The sequence below is a fragment of the Pipistrellus kuhlii genome, unplaced genomic scaffold, assembly GCF_014108245.1.
Source record: "Pipistrellus kuhlii isolate mPipKuh1 unplaced genomic scaffold, mPipKuh1.p scaffold_m20_p_2, whole genome shotgun sequence".
In the NCBI taxonomy this organism is placed as follows: domain Eukaryota; kingdom Metazoa; phylum Chordata; class Mammalia; order Chiroptera; family Vespertilionidae; genus Pipistrellus; species Pipistrellus kuhlii.
The window spans coordinates 14,205,540-14,221,433 of record NW_023425515.1 but is presented as its reverse complement, the minus strand read 5'-3'; the positions used below and the strand labels follow the sequence as shown (position 1 = coordinate 14,221,433).

Below are 15,894 nucleotides of genomic sequence, written 5' to 3'. Positions count from 1 at the left end.
GCCAAATACAGTCAATTACAGACTACCTAAAATTCGGAGAGGACTCGTTTAGAAGAGATCTGATCACATGAGCTCAGCCTTTGAGAGAGAGATTCTTTTAAGGAGATTTCAATAGAGATTTTTCCCGAGCTTTTTCAATGTCATCTCCTATTAATAATTAATTCACTAACGTTCATCTCAGATAGCCTGTTTGGTTCCCGTTAATCAATCAACAATGATGCATTATGAGCCCAGGGTTTGCCTCAGAAAGGCTGGGGGTGGCGTTCACAGGTGGAGCATCAGCTAATTTTTAAATATTTAAAATTTCTTAAGTTTCCTCCTAATTTATCTGCAAACAGCATTCGTTAATGAGCGGACAAGGACAACTGTGCAATGACAAACCACACACAGGTCACGGTGTCCCCCTCTCTCTAGCACACAGCAGAGGGTGTGCAACTAGGTTTCAAAGTCCTTCCTGGATCCTACTTGCAGTAATCTCTAAATTAGCAGCCTTTTCCAAAATGTTTAATGAAAGGTAAGGCAAAAGCCTAAAACAATAAAAACTTTAGTATACAGGAGACAAACTGTGCTTCCTCCTCTACGTGTTATCACCTGCATGGGCATGGGAGTCTGACATAGTGTTTTAAAATGCCCCACTGGAACATCCTGCCTTTGTGAACTTGAAGAATTATGTCACATCTACCCCTCAATGTATTGCCCTGTAGAGTTAAGAAGAGTACCTTGCTAGTTGAGCATCAATCTATGAACCAGGAGGTCACAGTTCGAAACTTGGTCAGGACACAGGCCCACCTTGATCCCCACTTGTGGGGTGTGTAGGAGGCAGCCAATCAATGGTTATCTCTTATCATGATGTTTCTATCTCTCTCTCCCTTCCTCTCTGAAATCAATAAAAATGTATCTTAAAAAATAATAGTATCTTCCTCGTAAGCTTGGTTGTTTGTTTGTTTTTTAATATATTTTATTGCTTTTTTTACAGAGAGGAAGGGAGAGAGATAGAGAGTAGAAACATTGATGAGAGAGAACCATCGATCAGCTGCCTCCTGCAAGCCCCCTGCTGGGGATATGCCCGCAACCAAGGTACATGCCCTTGACGGGAATAGAATCTGGGACCTTTCAGTCCACAGGCCGAAGCTCTAGCCACTGAGCCAAACCAGTTTCGGCCCTAAGCTTGTTTTGAATATTTAATGTGTGATGCTTGAGAAGGGTTGACTTTGTATTTGGTAAATAACAAATATTTAATAAGTATTAACTATAATATTACTATCATTAAAATGATGGTACAGTTATGACTATTCTGAAACCTGAAATCCTTTGTAAAACATACAATGAAAGTTAATAAACAAGAACTTGGTGCTTATTAAATAAATTCTTGCTAAACTTATAAATTACTAGTGTCAATTATATTCACACAAAAGCCTTATTTTGCTGCCTTCTCTATAATTAATACATGCAAAACTTCTTTTCACTCAGTATTGCCTGATAGGAACCAGGGACAAGAGGAAAAGGTCATTTTGCTTTTTAGTTGGACACCAAAGCCAGGTTTTAGAGCTTCAATGGACATTCATGTTGCCATTTTTTTCCTCTCTCAATAGAGTTCACCAAATCTATCGATTTACAGCCATGCTGAAACTCTGAACAACTACTTCGACGTAAGATTTATATCTTTAATTTCTTTTTCATGTAGCAACAGCAAAGCACGTACATCTGATCATTCTTGACTCCGAGACTCAGATCATCACACAATTTCCAATTAAAAATGTTTACGGGAGTGCACTTCATCAACCAAGCTGCCTTGCTATCCCAACTAAAATATAGTGAAGCTTGAGGCCATCTGCAATAATAAACTTTAAAATGCTTTATAGATAGTAACTAAATAACATCTTTATGAGAACAAGTATCAGGGGATTGATCAAATTTGTTCTTAATAACAACAGGATAAATATTTAAGAAACATTTGCTGGGTGCCAGGCATTCTTTCTTCTAGCCCTTTGAGGGAAGTGCCATTATTATCCCCATTTCAAAAATGAGGAAACTGAGGCACAACAAAGTAACAGGCAGTCAGTCTGACACCAGAGTCCCAAGTTCTTACCCATTAATGTACACATGGATGTTGTGGCTTTCATGAATATTACGTTCATCACATATAGCATGCCCATATTATAGTAAAAGGATCCAAGCATTAAGCCAAAACCTCTGCTTGGTCATTTTTTTTTTTTTTTTTTTTAACTTTGATGACAATGAAAGAAAGAAACAGCACACTTTGCAAATTAGAAGAGAGTACATAAACAAACTAGCTCATCATTCCTACCTCAAGTCTGTCTGTCCGCATTAATTTCTGTGCAGCAGCTGCAGCAGCTGCAGGGACAGGGACCCCAGGGTTCCCTGTAACCAACATTGGTGCAGTCGGCAAGATCTCTGCTGGAACCAGGCTTGGGGAGACAGGTCCCAGGTAGGGATTAAAGGCTGCTGATGCATTGGTGGCTAAGCTGGGTGCAACTGAAAACATTGGCTGAAAAATAAAGTAAGAAGAAACATTTAATATGAAGGTCTTAGTTGCAAGTTTATATCCTACATTATATATGTTTGCATCCATCCATCCATCCATTCATCCATCCATCCATCCATCCATCCCCCCAACCTCCATCCATCCATCCATCCATCCATCCATCCATCTATCACCAATATATTCTTCCCTTTCTTCCTCTCTCCCTGTCCCTCCATTTACTTCTGTGTTTATTTACTCTTATTCAGGATAAGGATGATTCTTAAATAAACATTGATTAAACCAAAGTTTTTCTAAAATACAAGAGGTAACCTGCCACTACATTTTTCCACTGGAATCTTAAAACCTGGAGTCTCTCATACTTGCAATTTCTTTATGAACAACAGATCAAGAACTCAATAGGGAAACTTCCTGTGGTTATCTACTTTCCATCTTTGTCCTGATTGAACCCTAGATGCATATCTAAGAAATATATTTCATGATTACTATGTCAGATGTGTCTTGAAGGATCTGTTTACAACCGTTAACAGGTTGCAAGTGTCCCATTATCTGGAATAAATAAAGCGGAACTCTCAGTAGACAGCACAGTTTCACAGTCAATGTAAACTGTGAATAAACCTCATGTGGGCATGGAAAGGTGAGGAGGACTCCATTCCTTGTGGGCACACAAGATAGAGTGTTTGGCAAATTCACTAGTTGCAGGTTTTTCTGGGGGGATTATAAACTTCACCAGTCTATCACGCTCTTGTGAGATATTTAACAGGGAATTCGCCTTCCTGGGGGAGAACCACTGGAAAATGGGAAATCTGCAAACAAGAACACTTCTAACTAAATGCTAGGTGATTCTTCAAGGGAACGCCAATGGCAACACTAAGGACAATGTGACAAGATTGACTTTCTGCCAGAAATGCTTTCATGGATACATGAGAATGGTTTCTATTGGTTGGTATAAAAATGTGCATATCAGGAAATATAGCTGTTCTTGATAGAATTAAGCAATTTACCTGAAATCGACTCGAGCAATTTTCTTTTCCAATTTTAAAAGCATAACTTAGCACAACAATTTCCCATGTGATTGATGATACATTTTCAACTTCCTAATTCAATGGAGTTTCTACTCTTAAAGTTTAACACTTTGTGTAACAGTAATGTCTGTTTCCAAAACACAAAAAACAGATGGACAAAATGGAGCCTATTCTTGAAGGTAATTTTTAACAGTTCACTTCCTTTTACCCTGTGATATGGAATAGATTCAGAGAATTTTTTTTTTTAAGAGTAAAAGGACATTACACTGTCGCTATTCTTCCCTCTGAAAGATGACCCTGAGTTCATATAGTGTTCAAGAGCAATTTGGAACAGATTTTTAATGCATGTTACAAACGTAATTTTAAGATGCATGTTACAAACGTAATTCTTATAGTTCGAAAGAGAAACATGTTAAAAAATACAACATTCATCTAGTCTGGCCCTGTCTCATCCTGTCTTTGTAAGGGAGCCCAAGTTTTCCCTTGTTCCTAGGACAGTTCTCAACTCTGGGTGATTTTGCCTCACAGGGGACATCTGGCAATGTCTAAAGAATTATTTCTAGTCACCACAGCTGGAGGGTGCTATGGCATGTAATGGGTAGAGTCCAAGGGTTCTGCTAAATGTCCCATTAACACAGGGGCAGGCCCTTCCAACAAAGATTTCTCCCGTCCCCAAATGTCAGCAGAGCTGAGGTTGAAAATCCCTGTCCTCAAGATGTGCTCTTCTCTTGACCTCACACATTGCTTTAAGACAAAATCTTTTGTGCATGCAGCTTGTGCAATCTTAGTGAGAAAACAATGAAAAGTAGAATATTTAGCCGAAACCAGTTTGGTTCAGTGGATAGAGCATTGGCCTGCGAACTGAAAGGTCCCAGGTTCGATTCCGGTCAAGGGCATGTACCTTAGTTGCGGGCACATCCCTAGTGGGGGGTGTGCAAGGGCAACTGATCGATGATTCTCTCTCATCGATGTTTCTAACTCTCTATCCCTCTCTCTTCCTCTCTGTAAAAAATCAATAAAAAAAATATATTTAAAAGTAGAATATTTAATACATAATGTGATTCCCGTGGCAGGAGAAAAGATGCACCATGGATTCTTCTGAGATGTCCCAGTTAGAATGATGATGCCTCCAAATGTGCTGGCTTAAATGCCATGGTTAGCTGCCCTGCCAGATCGATGGCTCTTGCCTGAGAAAGTGGCCTAGAGTAATACCTCCCATCCGCAGAGCCATCCCTGCCCAAAGCAGCTACGTTGTGTGCTGACAACAGGAAACAATCCGGCATTCCAGATATTAACAATCCATAACCTGCCAAAAAACTGGGGCCCGGGGCAATCTCTGCCCACCAACGGATATTGAACAGCAGCTGATTTTATGCTGCTCCACTGTCTACTGGCTGCCGAGGCAGCAGCAGGGCAAGGGTTGACCTGCCCAGCGAATACATGTTGAACTTGGATTTCTACTCTGAGATAGTCAGGTAAAATTTCTACTCTGAGACAGTCAGGTACACTGCTACATACTCGCAGATACAGTATGTGAAATTTCAGCCACTCCAGCCACCTATTTTTCCTATTAGATATTTAATAGTTATTAAAAAAATTAGCACTGAAGATTAAAAGACTAGTTTAGAATGAGGAGAACAGAGGCCAGGTAATAGCACTCCTCCTTGTATCCTATTGCTACGAATGAACATGTATTTCCAGACAGTGCAGTTTTTAATGCAGGCTTCAGGAAGTTATTGAGATGCTCGTGTCATGGTACACAAGCTACTATAATTACTTAGAAGCAGAGGTCAAATCTGAAAAGTCATTTGGAGGGAAGAAAAGCATTCATATTTTAAGAAAACAAGACCAATGGCCAATAAAATTCAGCGATCTTAAAGCTCATTGAATAAAATAAACATAAAATCCATAATGCCTAGAATACAGAATTTGCATATTAAGGGAAAGGAGCACTTTTATTCCATAAAAGTATGGCAACAACTTTCCCACTGAACTGTTTCTATAGAGTTGTCACGTGAATTGATTTTTGCATTGAATCCAGCAGAACTAATTCAAATCTGGTGGATTTTAGGATATTCTCCCCAAGTAAAATCTGCAGCAGCTTTTAAAAACCTGAACCATCAACTCTTCAACAAGCATTATCTCAAATTGCTCCCTCTCCAGATAAGTGGTGCTATTTGCTAAACAGTCAGGCAATCAATAATAATAGCTCTACGCTTTGAAATCGGATTCCAAAAGCTGCTTTAAAAACAACAACAAAAAGTACAACATTCCTTCATTTCTTTTGTAAATCTGTTACATCCTTTTTCAAAGAGCACCTTGCTGGAGGTAGGTCACTGCTGGACTCACCAGTGCCCTAATCTGATTAGTAAATAACTTGTACTACTACAAGGCTAATTCTCCATCCAAAATTTGCCCTGACAGGGTTCAGCAGAATCGCAAGGATGGATATTAACACAATGGTAGTATTGGGCAGCATAATATTTTCTTTGAAGTATGCACAGGATAATGTATAACTACGTAATTGGTACATTTGATACTAACTGCATGATCTACAAATTCCTTGCTTCCGGGAAAGCATCAGGAAGGCTGGATTATTATTGTCTTTTGTCTGTAAACACCCGAACAGAGAGAAACTAATGGCAGGTTTACTAATGCTTCGATGGGCTAATCATCTGTTTGTTTTAAAAGAGCCACTCTGATTCCATTAAGGTACTCAGGCTTTATTATGAATTTGTTCATTTTGTGTGGATCCTGCAGTTGGCCTCTCTACTCAGGTCCCCCATAGACATTCACTTAAATAGTATAGCAACAGATGTGCTGTTTTTCTCTGTCCAAGAAATTAGTAAATGCATTAAATATTTTCTAGAAATAGAGATGTAAACATTAAAAAAGGTTTCGTGTCATCCATTTCTCTATGTGCTTCTTAGAAAAGTTTCATTTCTTTTCTTTTGGTTTTGCAATTTTTAATACTGACTTTTTCTAAGTTGTCATTTTGCTATGCTGCAATGCTGCAAATATCAGAGGAGCCCTAATTTATTTTTAAAATGCTATGCGAGACAGTGTTTGTTTTGCAGACAATGTTGGCAAGTTTTAATAAAATGGAGGGAGTACATACAATAAATAATACGTAATTGGTATATGCTGGCATTTACAGAACACAAGTTTTAAGTCAGATCTGTCTAGATGTTACGTGTGTGTGTGTATCTGTGAAGGTCAAACTTGCAAGCAGTAAACCATAAAGTGTTTTGTTTTGTTTTTTTAATTAACTGCATAATTGAGGTGCATGAAACCACATTCTTGTACAACCCCGTATAAAATCTATAAACAGCCTTTGTGAAAGATTATTTTGAATATGAATGTAGAGCCAAAAGCTGATGGGAGTTATCAACCAATATCACCTTACAATGCCTTTTTTCCAAGAAGGTAGCATATAAGTACGATCAGAGCAATCCTATTTTGAAATCCGTTTCTAGACTGACTTGCTGACTGGGCAAATCAAATGACCACCTGCTTTATCCTTAATTTCACTTTCTCTTTCAATCCAATTTTTTTCTCAATATTTAAATGGATAAGACTCACTTCTAGCTCTCCAAGGAGAAAGAAACATAGCAACAAATATGCCGGTCCCTGAGATTTGGGGCCCATTTTCAAGCTGCTTAAGGAAGTGCAGGCTACTTGATCGAAAAGGGCAGATGCCCTAGCCAGGTGGCACAGTTGATGGGAGCATCATCCCATATACCAAAAAGGTTGTAGGTTTGACTCCTGGTCAGCACACATATCAAGGTTTCAGGTTGTATCCTTGGTCTGGGCAGGTTCAGGAGGCAACCAAGGGATGCTTAGCTCTCATATCGGTATTTATCTCTCTCTCTCTCTCTCTCTCTCTCTCTCTCTCTCTCTCTCTCTCTCTCTCTCTCCATCTCTCTCTTTCTACAAACAAACAATAAAAACATGTCCTCATGTGATGATTTTTTTTTTTTAAAGGGTAGCAGAAACCGGTTTGGCTCAGTGGATAGAGCGTCGGTCTGCAGACTGAAAGGTCCCAGGTTCGATTCTGGTCAAGGGCATGTACATTGGTTGCGGGCACATCCCCGGTGGGGGGTGTGCAGGAGGCAGCTGGTCGATGTTTCTCTCTCATTGATGTTTCTAGCTCTCTATCCCTCTCCCTTCCTCTCTGTGGAAAAACAATAAAATATATTTAAAAAAAATAAAAAATAAAATAAAAAAAGAAGGGCAGATGGATGAAAGGGTGATTCAGAGCGACTGAGTGGTAAACATTTTACCAGAAATACTTGGGGATGAAGAGGCCTTATCTCAACCACCAGGGGGATAAACTGGAAAGGGAAGTCCTAGAATACAATGGAAGAATCCCAGGTGTTGCCGGAAGTGTGACAAACGATGACATCAAAGCTTTCAGCATCAAACTGACAACAACTGCTTGGAACCGAGGCGAGAGCAGAGACGAGATGACAGAGGCATCAGAGAAGCTCCCGAGACCTGAGGTCCATGCAGGTCCTCTGTCGCTGCCCTGCTTGCCATGCATGACATTCACGGGATTTCCACGTGAGTCAGGGACCTCAACAGGCCAAGGAGTGTGTGGCTTCGGGACAGCTGCTATGGGACGGTATGGATGGCCAAGCCTAACATGGGAAGCACAGTGCAAGGCGCCTGAGACCTCTGCCAGCTTTCAGGGGCAGTGACGAGAGCCTGAATGCTATCTTTCAGGAACAAACCAAAGAACTATAATCAGAGGCCTCTCAGTTGGAAACCACTAGGTGTCATCTACCTTCCGTTAGGTTGTTTAGTCACTTCTCATTAGATTGCCTTTGCATCAGATGGCAAAGAAAAAAAAATTGAATTAAAAAAATTAAAGTGGCACTTAGGAAATAAATCCAAATTTGGGTAATTAGATACTTATAGGCCTTCCATTTATCTTCCAGTTACAGAGCTCGTCGGCAGCAGGGCCAGTCACATTAATTAATCTTTCCGAGGCTTCATCTGCAAATCTGGGCTAATACTACCTACTTAATAGGATGGTGGCGAGGATGTAGGACACCAAAAGGACTGAGTTCAGTGACTGCAGGCACAGTATTGCATTTGCCCCCAAAATGTCAAGTCTTCTTTCTGATTCTTGGCTGGGTGCCTCTCTCTACAATTTAGTAAAGTCCATAAAAACAGGAAACTCTCCTATAAATCCCTGCACTCCCCAAGTCAGCTCAATGTCAGGTCTCAAAGACGTTACATTTATACACCAGGTCTCTCAAGATTTACAAGAAAAGGAGAATCCAAAGGGAGTGACATACAGCCATTTTCTGGTCCCCAAAGGGCCCTTGTGCAGCCCCTGGCTGCCTCTTAAAGAGTCTGCTACAAAATCGCCTCCTCCAGCCCCCATTCGGTGCGGCAGAGACTGGGCTGGGCTCTGGGGCCTGGTTGCAATTCCTCTGGACGCTAGGGAAGGTCAACCCCCATGAACCTCTGCCTCAATTTCTTGTGTTTGGAAAGCTCCTTCCTTCCCTCACTCACTCTTTCACTTACCCAAGCAATGGTTTGATCTCTGGGACGTGCTAGGCACAACACTAGGTACTTCTGAATCTGATTGGACCTTGCTAAGCTTTTGCCCAATCTGTGCTCCTCCAGCTACAGGGTGGAGGCCAAACTGGTTGCCCTCAGATTAGAAAACTAAAAAGGCTGCCAAAACTGGTTTGGCTCAGTGGATAGAGCCTCAGCCTGCAGACTGAAAGGTCCCAGGTTTGATTCTGGTCCAGGGCATGTAACTTGGTTGCGGGCACATTCCCAGTAGGGGGTGTGCAAGAGGCAGCTGATCGATGATTCTCTCTCATCGATGTTTCTAACTCTCTATCCCTCTCTCTTCCTCTCTGTAAAAAAGTCAATAAAATATATTTAAAGAAAACTAAGAGGCTTCCCCTATGGGACTGATCAGACTCTGCTGATGTTCCTGATGGAGTGGACTTGCTTTCAGCATTAGCTCCTTGGAGATCCCATCACCTGGGCTGAATCCAAGTTTAAGCCATCCCTCAAACACTCTCGGCTGGCCAGCCTCTTGGAACTGTTTGTCCATATTTGCCACCTGCTGCTTCCAGCCAATTAGCTTCCCTTCTTGTGGGCCCAGCATTGAAGTTCTAAGTAGGCAGCTGGTTAGGACCATCTCACTTATTTCTGAATCTCACTTATTATCTTCATTAAGACAGAGCTGGCTACAGGGATCATAAAGTCTCCGGTGAGATTCTGAAGCAAATTCCCCGGATTAAAGCCTTCTCTGTAGCCATTAAAAGCCATTCCTATTAGCAAATGCTTTAAAATTGAATAGTTAAGATGGCTGCTGTGCTCATTACAAAAACGTCACTCTGAACAGAGTCTGTTACTTCTAGACTGATCTCACAATGCCTCTAGCAAAAGGGTTATTCCACTTTCAAATCCAGGAACCAGGAAAAATTAACATAAAACCTGGATGTGCTCACATGTGGGGAGGATGGGTAAGAAGAGGGCATAGAGGGGATGAATGGTGATGGAAAAATAACAAATGAAAATAAAAGTATTTTAAAAAAGAAAAGAAAATTAATGCTTCGTCTAAGCTGAGAATTTCCCAGCAAAAAACACCAGAAAATGTGGTGATTTTTCTAACGGTTCCAGAAACCTGTGTGTTGGTGATTTCCTAAACGATGCATATCTGTTACTAGTATTTCAAAGCCCTGGGCATAAATGCTTCTTATAGTTTGTGCCAGGATTACGATGTGATGACCCTGGAAATGACCTTGAGAGTATAACTCAAGGACGAGCTCAGTAGAGGAACCGCCAGGACCGATGCCGTTTTTTGTAGTCTGGGAACTTCACTGCCGCTCTCAGAGGCGTGCTCGGTCAATGAGCGGGTAGATATGCTTTAAATGTTTCAGTGGAACAAAGTGCCTCCCATCAAGGAGAGATCTTATGTCAAGGAAAGTAGTAGCCACCACAAGGATCTATCGGACCTTTGAAGCTACCTATGTGAGGGCCAAATATAGCAGAGAAATCTCATCCAATATTGTATGCTGGAGAGGAAAAATATTGTTTTTAAACCAAATGAATGAGTTTATGCTATCCCAAAACAAACATGTGAAATTAGCAGATACCACAAAAGCAAATTTAAGCAATCATATTTTAAACTGAGCCCCCAAATAATGAAAATATAGGTTAAAACAGACACAGAATTACAATATTATCTCACCTCAACTGTATAGAATTGATAATTGGTATCACTGCCGGTGTGATATGGAGATCCCTCCCACCTCGAAATGCAATCCCCCCCTCTTTTTTGGAATGATTGGTGCATTAAGTTCTAAGAGAGAATGACAATTACATTGAGTTCAGATGTTAAAAGGTAGGAGGAGAAAAATTAGTTAGCACACTGCTACAGTTAGCATATCAGAAAAACGTGGGTCTTCACATTCCCATGACCCCAGAATACTACATATAAGTTAGTGACATAAATTACTGACAGATAAAATCTTATCATGGCAAATTTCAACATACATTTAAACACAGAATTACCATATCACCATGAATATCAGAACACCTTTTGCAACCCATCATTATGACATTACTCTCTTACATTTCTATGAACAAGTGTGAGTAAAGGTTATTGAAATCATTTACCATATACACCCTCCCAAAATCCAAATAAGTAAGTAAATAAATATATGTACTCAGACTGAAATGTTATCCCCACACGTTGCTCAGTAAACATTAAATCCCCATGACCACCTACAGCTTCTAACATTTACGTCTTTTCTTAAAAACCTTGGGAGTTTCTGCCTCTCCTGATAATTTCTACTTTTATGAGACTTCCAAGTCCATATTGATTCGCCACTGTCAGAATTCTTTCAGCATGGAACCACAAAATAATTTCAATTTATGTTTAGAAGAATAACAAAGGTTTCTTTTTTAAGAAAGAGAACTAGCCATGACCAGCGTTTCTCAGTGGTTCGAGCATCACCCTGAGCACCGAAGGGTCACAGGTTTGATTATAGGTCCAAGGGCAGATAGATACTTGGGTTGCAGGTTCATTCTCTGCCCAGTCCCCCCTCACTCCCTAACCCCCATCTGGGCACTACAGGATGCAACCAGTCCATGTGTCTCTCTCACATAGATGTTTCTCTCTTTCTCCCTCTCACTCTCTCTGAAAAGTAATGGGGAAAAAATATCTTCAGGTCAAGATTTAGAGAGAGAGAGAGAAGAGAAGAGAAAAGAGAGAAGAGAGAACTATATAGAGTCTCTTCAAGGAGGAAAGAATTTTTTTTCCTTAAAATTAGAGATGACATATGCCAAGTTTTACGATTACCCATTAAAGTAGCCTGGAAATGCATATTGACTAGATTGAGGAGATTGATGACCCTTTTAAAAACACAAACAAAACACTTTACATTTGAAAGTCTCAGAACTTAGGTTGGAGAAAATGTTAGGGGAAAAACATGCTATAATGCAAATTTCCACATGATTTACCCAGAAGATAAATAACTTCATGGTGTGAAAACAATTTCAGGGTCTGACTGAGAATTGTGCTAGAAAGTACGAGGCAATTGATCCTGTTACCTGTGTTCCGTGAACTAGTACAATCATCACTTTCTCATCAAATCTGAGCACTTGGAATCATCAAAACTGAGCACTTGGAGTTACCAATGTAACAAATGAGGACTGAAAACATGCTCACCACGGGTTGTAACGGGGCACCGGGCATCATGGCATTGGCTAGTTGCATTTGCTGGGCCAACATGGCCATGTTCTTCTGTTGAATCAAGTTATTGCGCCCATTTATCTCCAACTGTGTTTTTAAGTGTGGGGGTGGGTGCAGATATTTGCAGTTCTCCCTGGAACAACGACCCTAAAAAACAAAAGCAGAAACTATCTTAAAGGAAGAGTAAAATAAGCAAATCTTAAAAAATAATAATGCAAACCTATCACTTGAATCTACAATGCACACAGTGTATTGCCCACATCATTTTATAATACATTTGGAATAAGTAATGAATTCACCCAAATGCTTAAAGAATTTTCTTTTAATTTTTAATATTAGCTCTATTGTATCAAGATCCCAGTTTAAAAATCTACACATAGCCAAGATCATATTAAAATATAGAGTATCAAATAAAGAATATTAGGCTCCTTCCATAATATCTTCTGGTTAACTTTAATGAACCCCAAAGAATCATGAAGTTTTACTATCTATTTTTACTTGTACTGAGTTCTACGGAAATGAACTGAGAGGACTCAAGGCACACTATATTTTCAGTAAAACACTTTTACAAGTATTTCATAACAAATAAAATTTAAATTACTACTAAGCTTTAAAAGGCCATGTACTAAGATATTTAGAGATAAAGAGAAGAAAATTCTCGTATGTGACCACTGTATACAGAGATTAGTAAGAACAATAAAACCCGGGGTAAAAATACAGCCTTTACCCTTTCTCCAATGCCCAAGCGCCATAAATCAATCAGAAATAAACACATTTGTCCACCAAAAAAACTTACAATGTAAAATGGAGAAACAAAATAAGGTACTATTAAAATAAGAAATGTGAATATACCATCCTTTTGATGAATCTTCTTATAAAAAATATATCTATTAAAGTCTGTCATATGCAATGCTATATGAGGGAGTGTATCCTTATTATTTCAATGTATTGTCAAGTCATACTGATAGGAACAGATCTCATCAGTTGCTACCTTGATCACTTCTTTTATCAATAATCCTAATTAGGACTGTCTTGAAGGTAAAAGAAAGATTTAACTGAAGGCACCAACCACCTTCTTGAGCTTTATTTGAACTTCCTAAGGAAAATCTATTTCCCATAATTTGACCTTTTACTGTAAATTGACACAAAACTGATGCTTATGTTTGTGATAAAAGCTGTCAATTCTAATTTGAATGATCGATTCCCAACTTGTTTAGATGAAGGTGTTTAGGAATAAGTTTCTATGCAGAGTGAATATCTTAGGACATTGCCTGTTACTTCAACAAGCTCTGTGTAACGAAGCATTACAAATCATACTTGGGATCAGGCTGCAGTAGTTGATAACAAGGACCATACAGGTCTGAAGACCTGGGGAAGAGGCCTGGCTCTCACTCATCAGCTGTATGAACTGCATTAAAAACAAACAAAAACAAAAACAAACAAACAAACAAAAAAACCCACTAACTTCCATAAGCCTCAGGCTTTTTATCCATTTCAAAACTGCTACCTAACCTTCACCAGAATTGTGTTATGAAGACTAAAGCAGCTAATGCACAGTCTCATCTTTGACACTCACTGCATGCCCCTATCTGAGCGAGGTAAAGGTCTGAAGCTGCTATTACCATCCCCTCCACCACATTTTAAATTTTATATCAAACAAACTAAAAACAGCCTTTTGACATAAAGGTAATTATGATGGTTATTGATATGTTCACACATAAAGTAAGATTTAGATATCTATAACTTGTTCCATATGAAATTATCATGCTTGCTATCTACTGAGGTCATGAGCATGTTATTAGCTTAAAAGCATCTGGATACAAAACACCTTCTACAAGAACAGCACTGAGAGTCACAGAGAATGACTGGCTGACAGAAATAAGCTCAAGGACGATGGACAGTCTGATTTCAGGGTCATTCAGTTGGAATCTCGTAGAGAAATCCTGCCTTTTCTATACAAAGAACAACTGGGCCCTAAGAACAATTTTGTTTCTGTCTCTCCACGTCATCATGCTCACTAAGATTGGACTTTGTGAAGGGCAGACAAGCAGGGGTATATCCACCCTGTGGATTCAGTTACTGTCAATGCACTCAGCTCGGTTTCCATGGTTCCATAAACAGTACACAAGTAGCCCTGAGCTGGGAACCAGGCCTTGCCAAGGCTCTCAGCAGTCTTAGAAGGACTTCATTTGAGTGCCTCCCTAACACAAACCACCCGGCCTACCTGTGAACACAGCCCAGGCTAAAATGATGAAGGAGTGAAACCCAATTTGTCCACCGTACATCCTGTGATGTGCATGGCAAAACTCTGAAGCTCAGCCCTTGGGTTTTTTCTATGTATTTGCTACCTCTGCTCAGGAAGGCTATGCTTGGTTGCCCAGCTTGATCTGACTGCATCTGAGCAGCACTTTCAAAAAGCCATGCTTGGGCAAAGTATACGGACTATAAAGCCTCATCCACAGAAAGCTTGTGGCAGGAGGTCTGGGAGCCCAGGTTATTCTGAGAAAGCATACAACATGGCAAAACACAATTCTATAAAGCTACATGAATTTTTCATTGATGTGTGTGGAAAAAATAACACAGTAGCCTCTGCAATTAATATTAGATAAACTTAGCTTCTTAGGAAGTTCAGAACTTGTTTAATGCTGACTGTGCTGCTGAATAATTGCGGCTGGACAAATAAAAAAGTAAAGACTACCTTAGAATAAACATCCTTTTCTATGGGATTGCCTAACACCCGAGGGAAAACCACAAGTAGCATATCTTCCATGGAGAATTTAGGTAAATACGACACTGGTACTTCTCCAGGTTCATTGGTCTCTGTTCCCAGAACCCACACCTCAAGAGTCATTTGCAGAACTAATGAAAGACATGTCTTACAAAATAATTGAAGATGAATTATTCTAACTCTATTCTGGAGACAAAGATAACAGAAGGGGGGAGGGGGGGAGACACTAAATCTAATACCAAACTTTGATTTTGAGTTGCACTAACTGAATGATACATTTACTCAGAGACCTATAATTTGATTGCACAAGAAAGCTTGCCATAACAAAAGAACCTAAGGTGACAGGTTTGCGAGTTTCACTGGGGAAGAAAAGATTTGTGTTGAGAATGACATCCTAAAAATCTATCTACACTAATAAAAGAGTAAGATGCAAATTGTACCTTTGCAGTGCCCACCAGCCAATCAGGAGTGAGTATGCAAATTAACCTAACAAAGATGGCAGGTTAATTTGCATATGCAGGTGCCAAGTGGCCAAGGGCAGGGCAGAACACCTGCATCATCACCCTGCTCTGGGCCTCTGGGGAGTGTGGGAAGGTGGAAAGGAAGCTTTGGGCCTGAGTGAATGCCGAAAGGCGGCTCCAGTTAGAGAGAAGGTGGTGCCAGCAACCAGGGGAAGGAAGGCCTATCTTGCATGAATCTTTGTGCATTGTGCCTCTAGTACAGTGATAACGTTCTGAAAATCTAAGAGCAGAAATTCCATCGGTACCTAGTGCTTACTTATGCAGATCTGTATGGGAGATAATACACTATATTATCCAGAGACTTGGCCTCAAGACATTAAATTGGCTGTTATGATTAATGCAAAATATAAATATCAAGAAGCTGTTTTGTTTTGTTTTCAGTTTGAATC

General features: G+C 39.9%; 1 protein-coding gene across 37 annotated transcripts in view; it reads right to left on the bottom strand.

Moving 5' to 3' along the window:
• MBNL1 (muscleblind like splicing regulator 1) overlaps positions 1-15,894 on the bottom strand; it is a 193,568-nt gene that overhangs the window by 25,858 nt on the left and 151,816 nt on the right. For 19 of the 37 annotated variants that reach the window (XR_004989292.1, XR_004989293.1, XM_036445926.2 and 16 more), the window contains 3 exons: positions 12,233-12,403; positions 10,751-10,861; positions 2,309-2,509 (listed from right to left, as the gene is read on the bottom strand). Coding sequence is in view for 35 of the 37 variants with exons in the window: in XM_036445926.2 (XP_036301819.1) it covers positions 2,309-2,509; positions 10,751-10,861; positions 12,233-12,403 (483 nt within the window). In the remaining 2 variants the exon portion in view is untranslated. Of the gene's footprint in view, positions 1-2,308; positions 2,510-10,750; positions 10,862-12,232; positions 12,406-15,894 lie in introns of those variants that run through there. The other 18 variants (XM_036445933.1, XM_036445940.1, XM_036445935.1 and 15 more) reach the window with 3 other exon arrangements.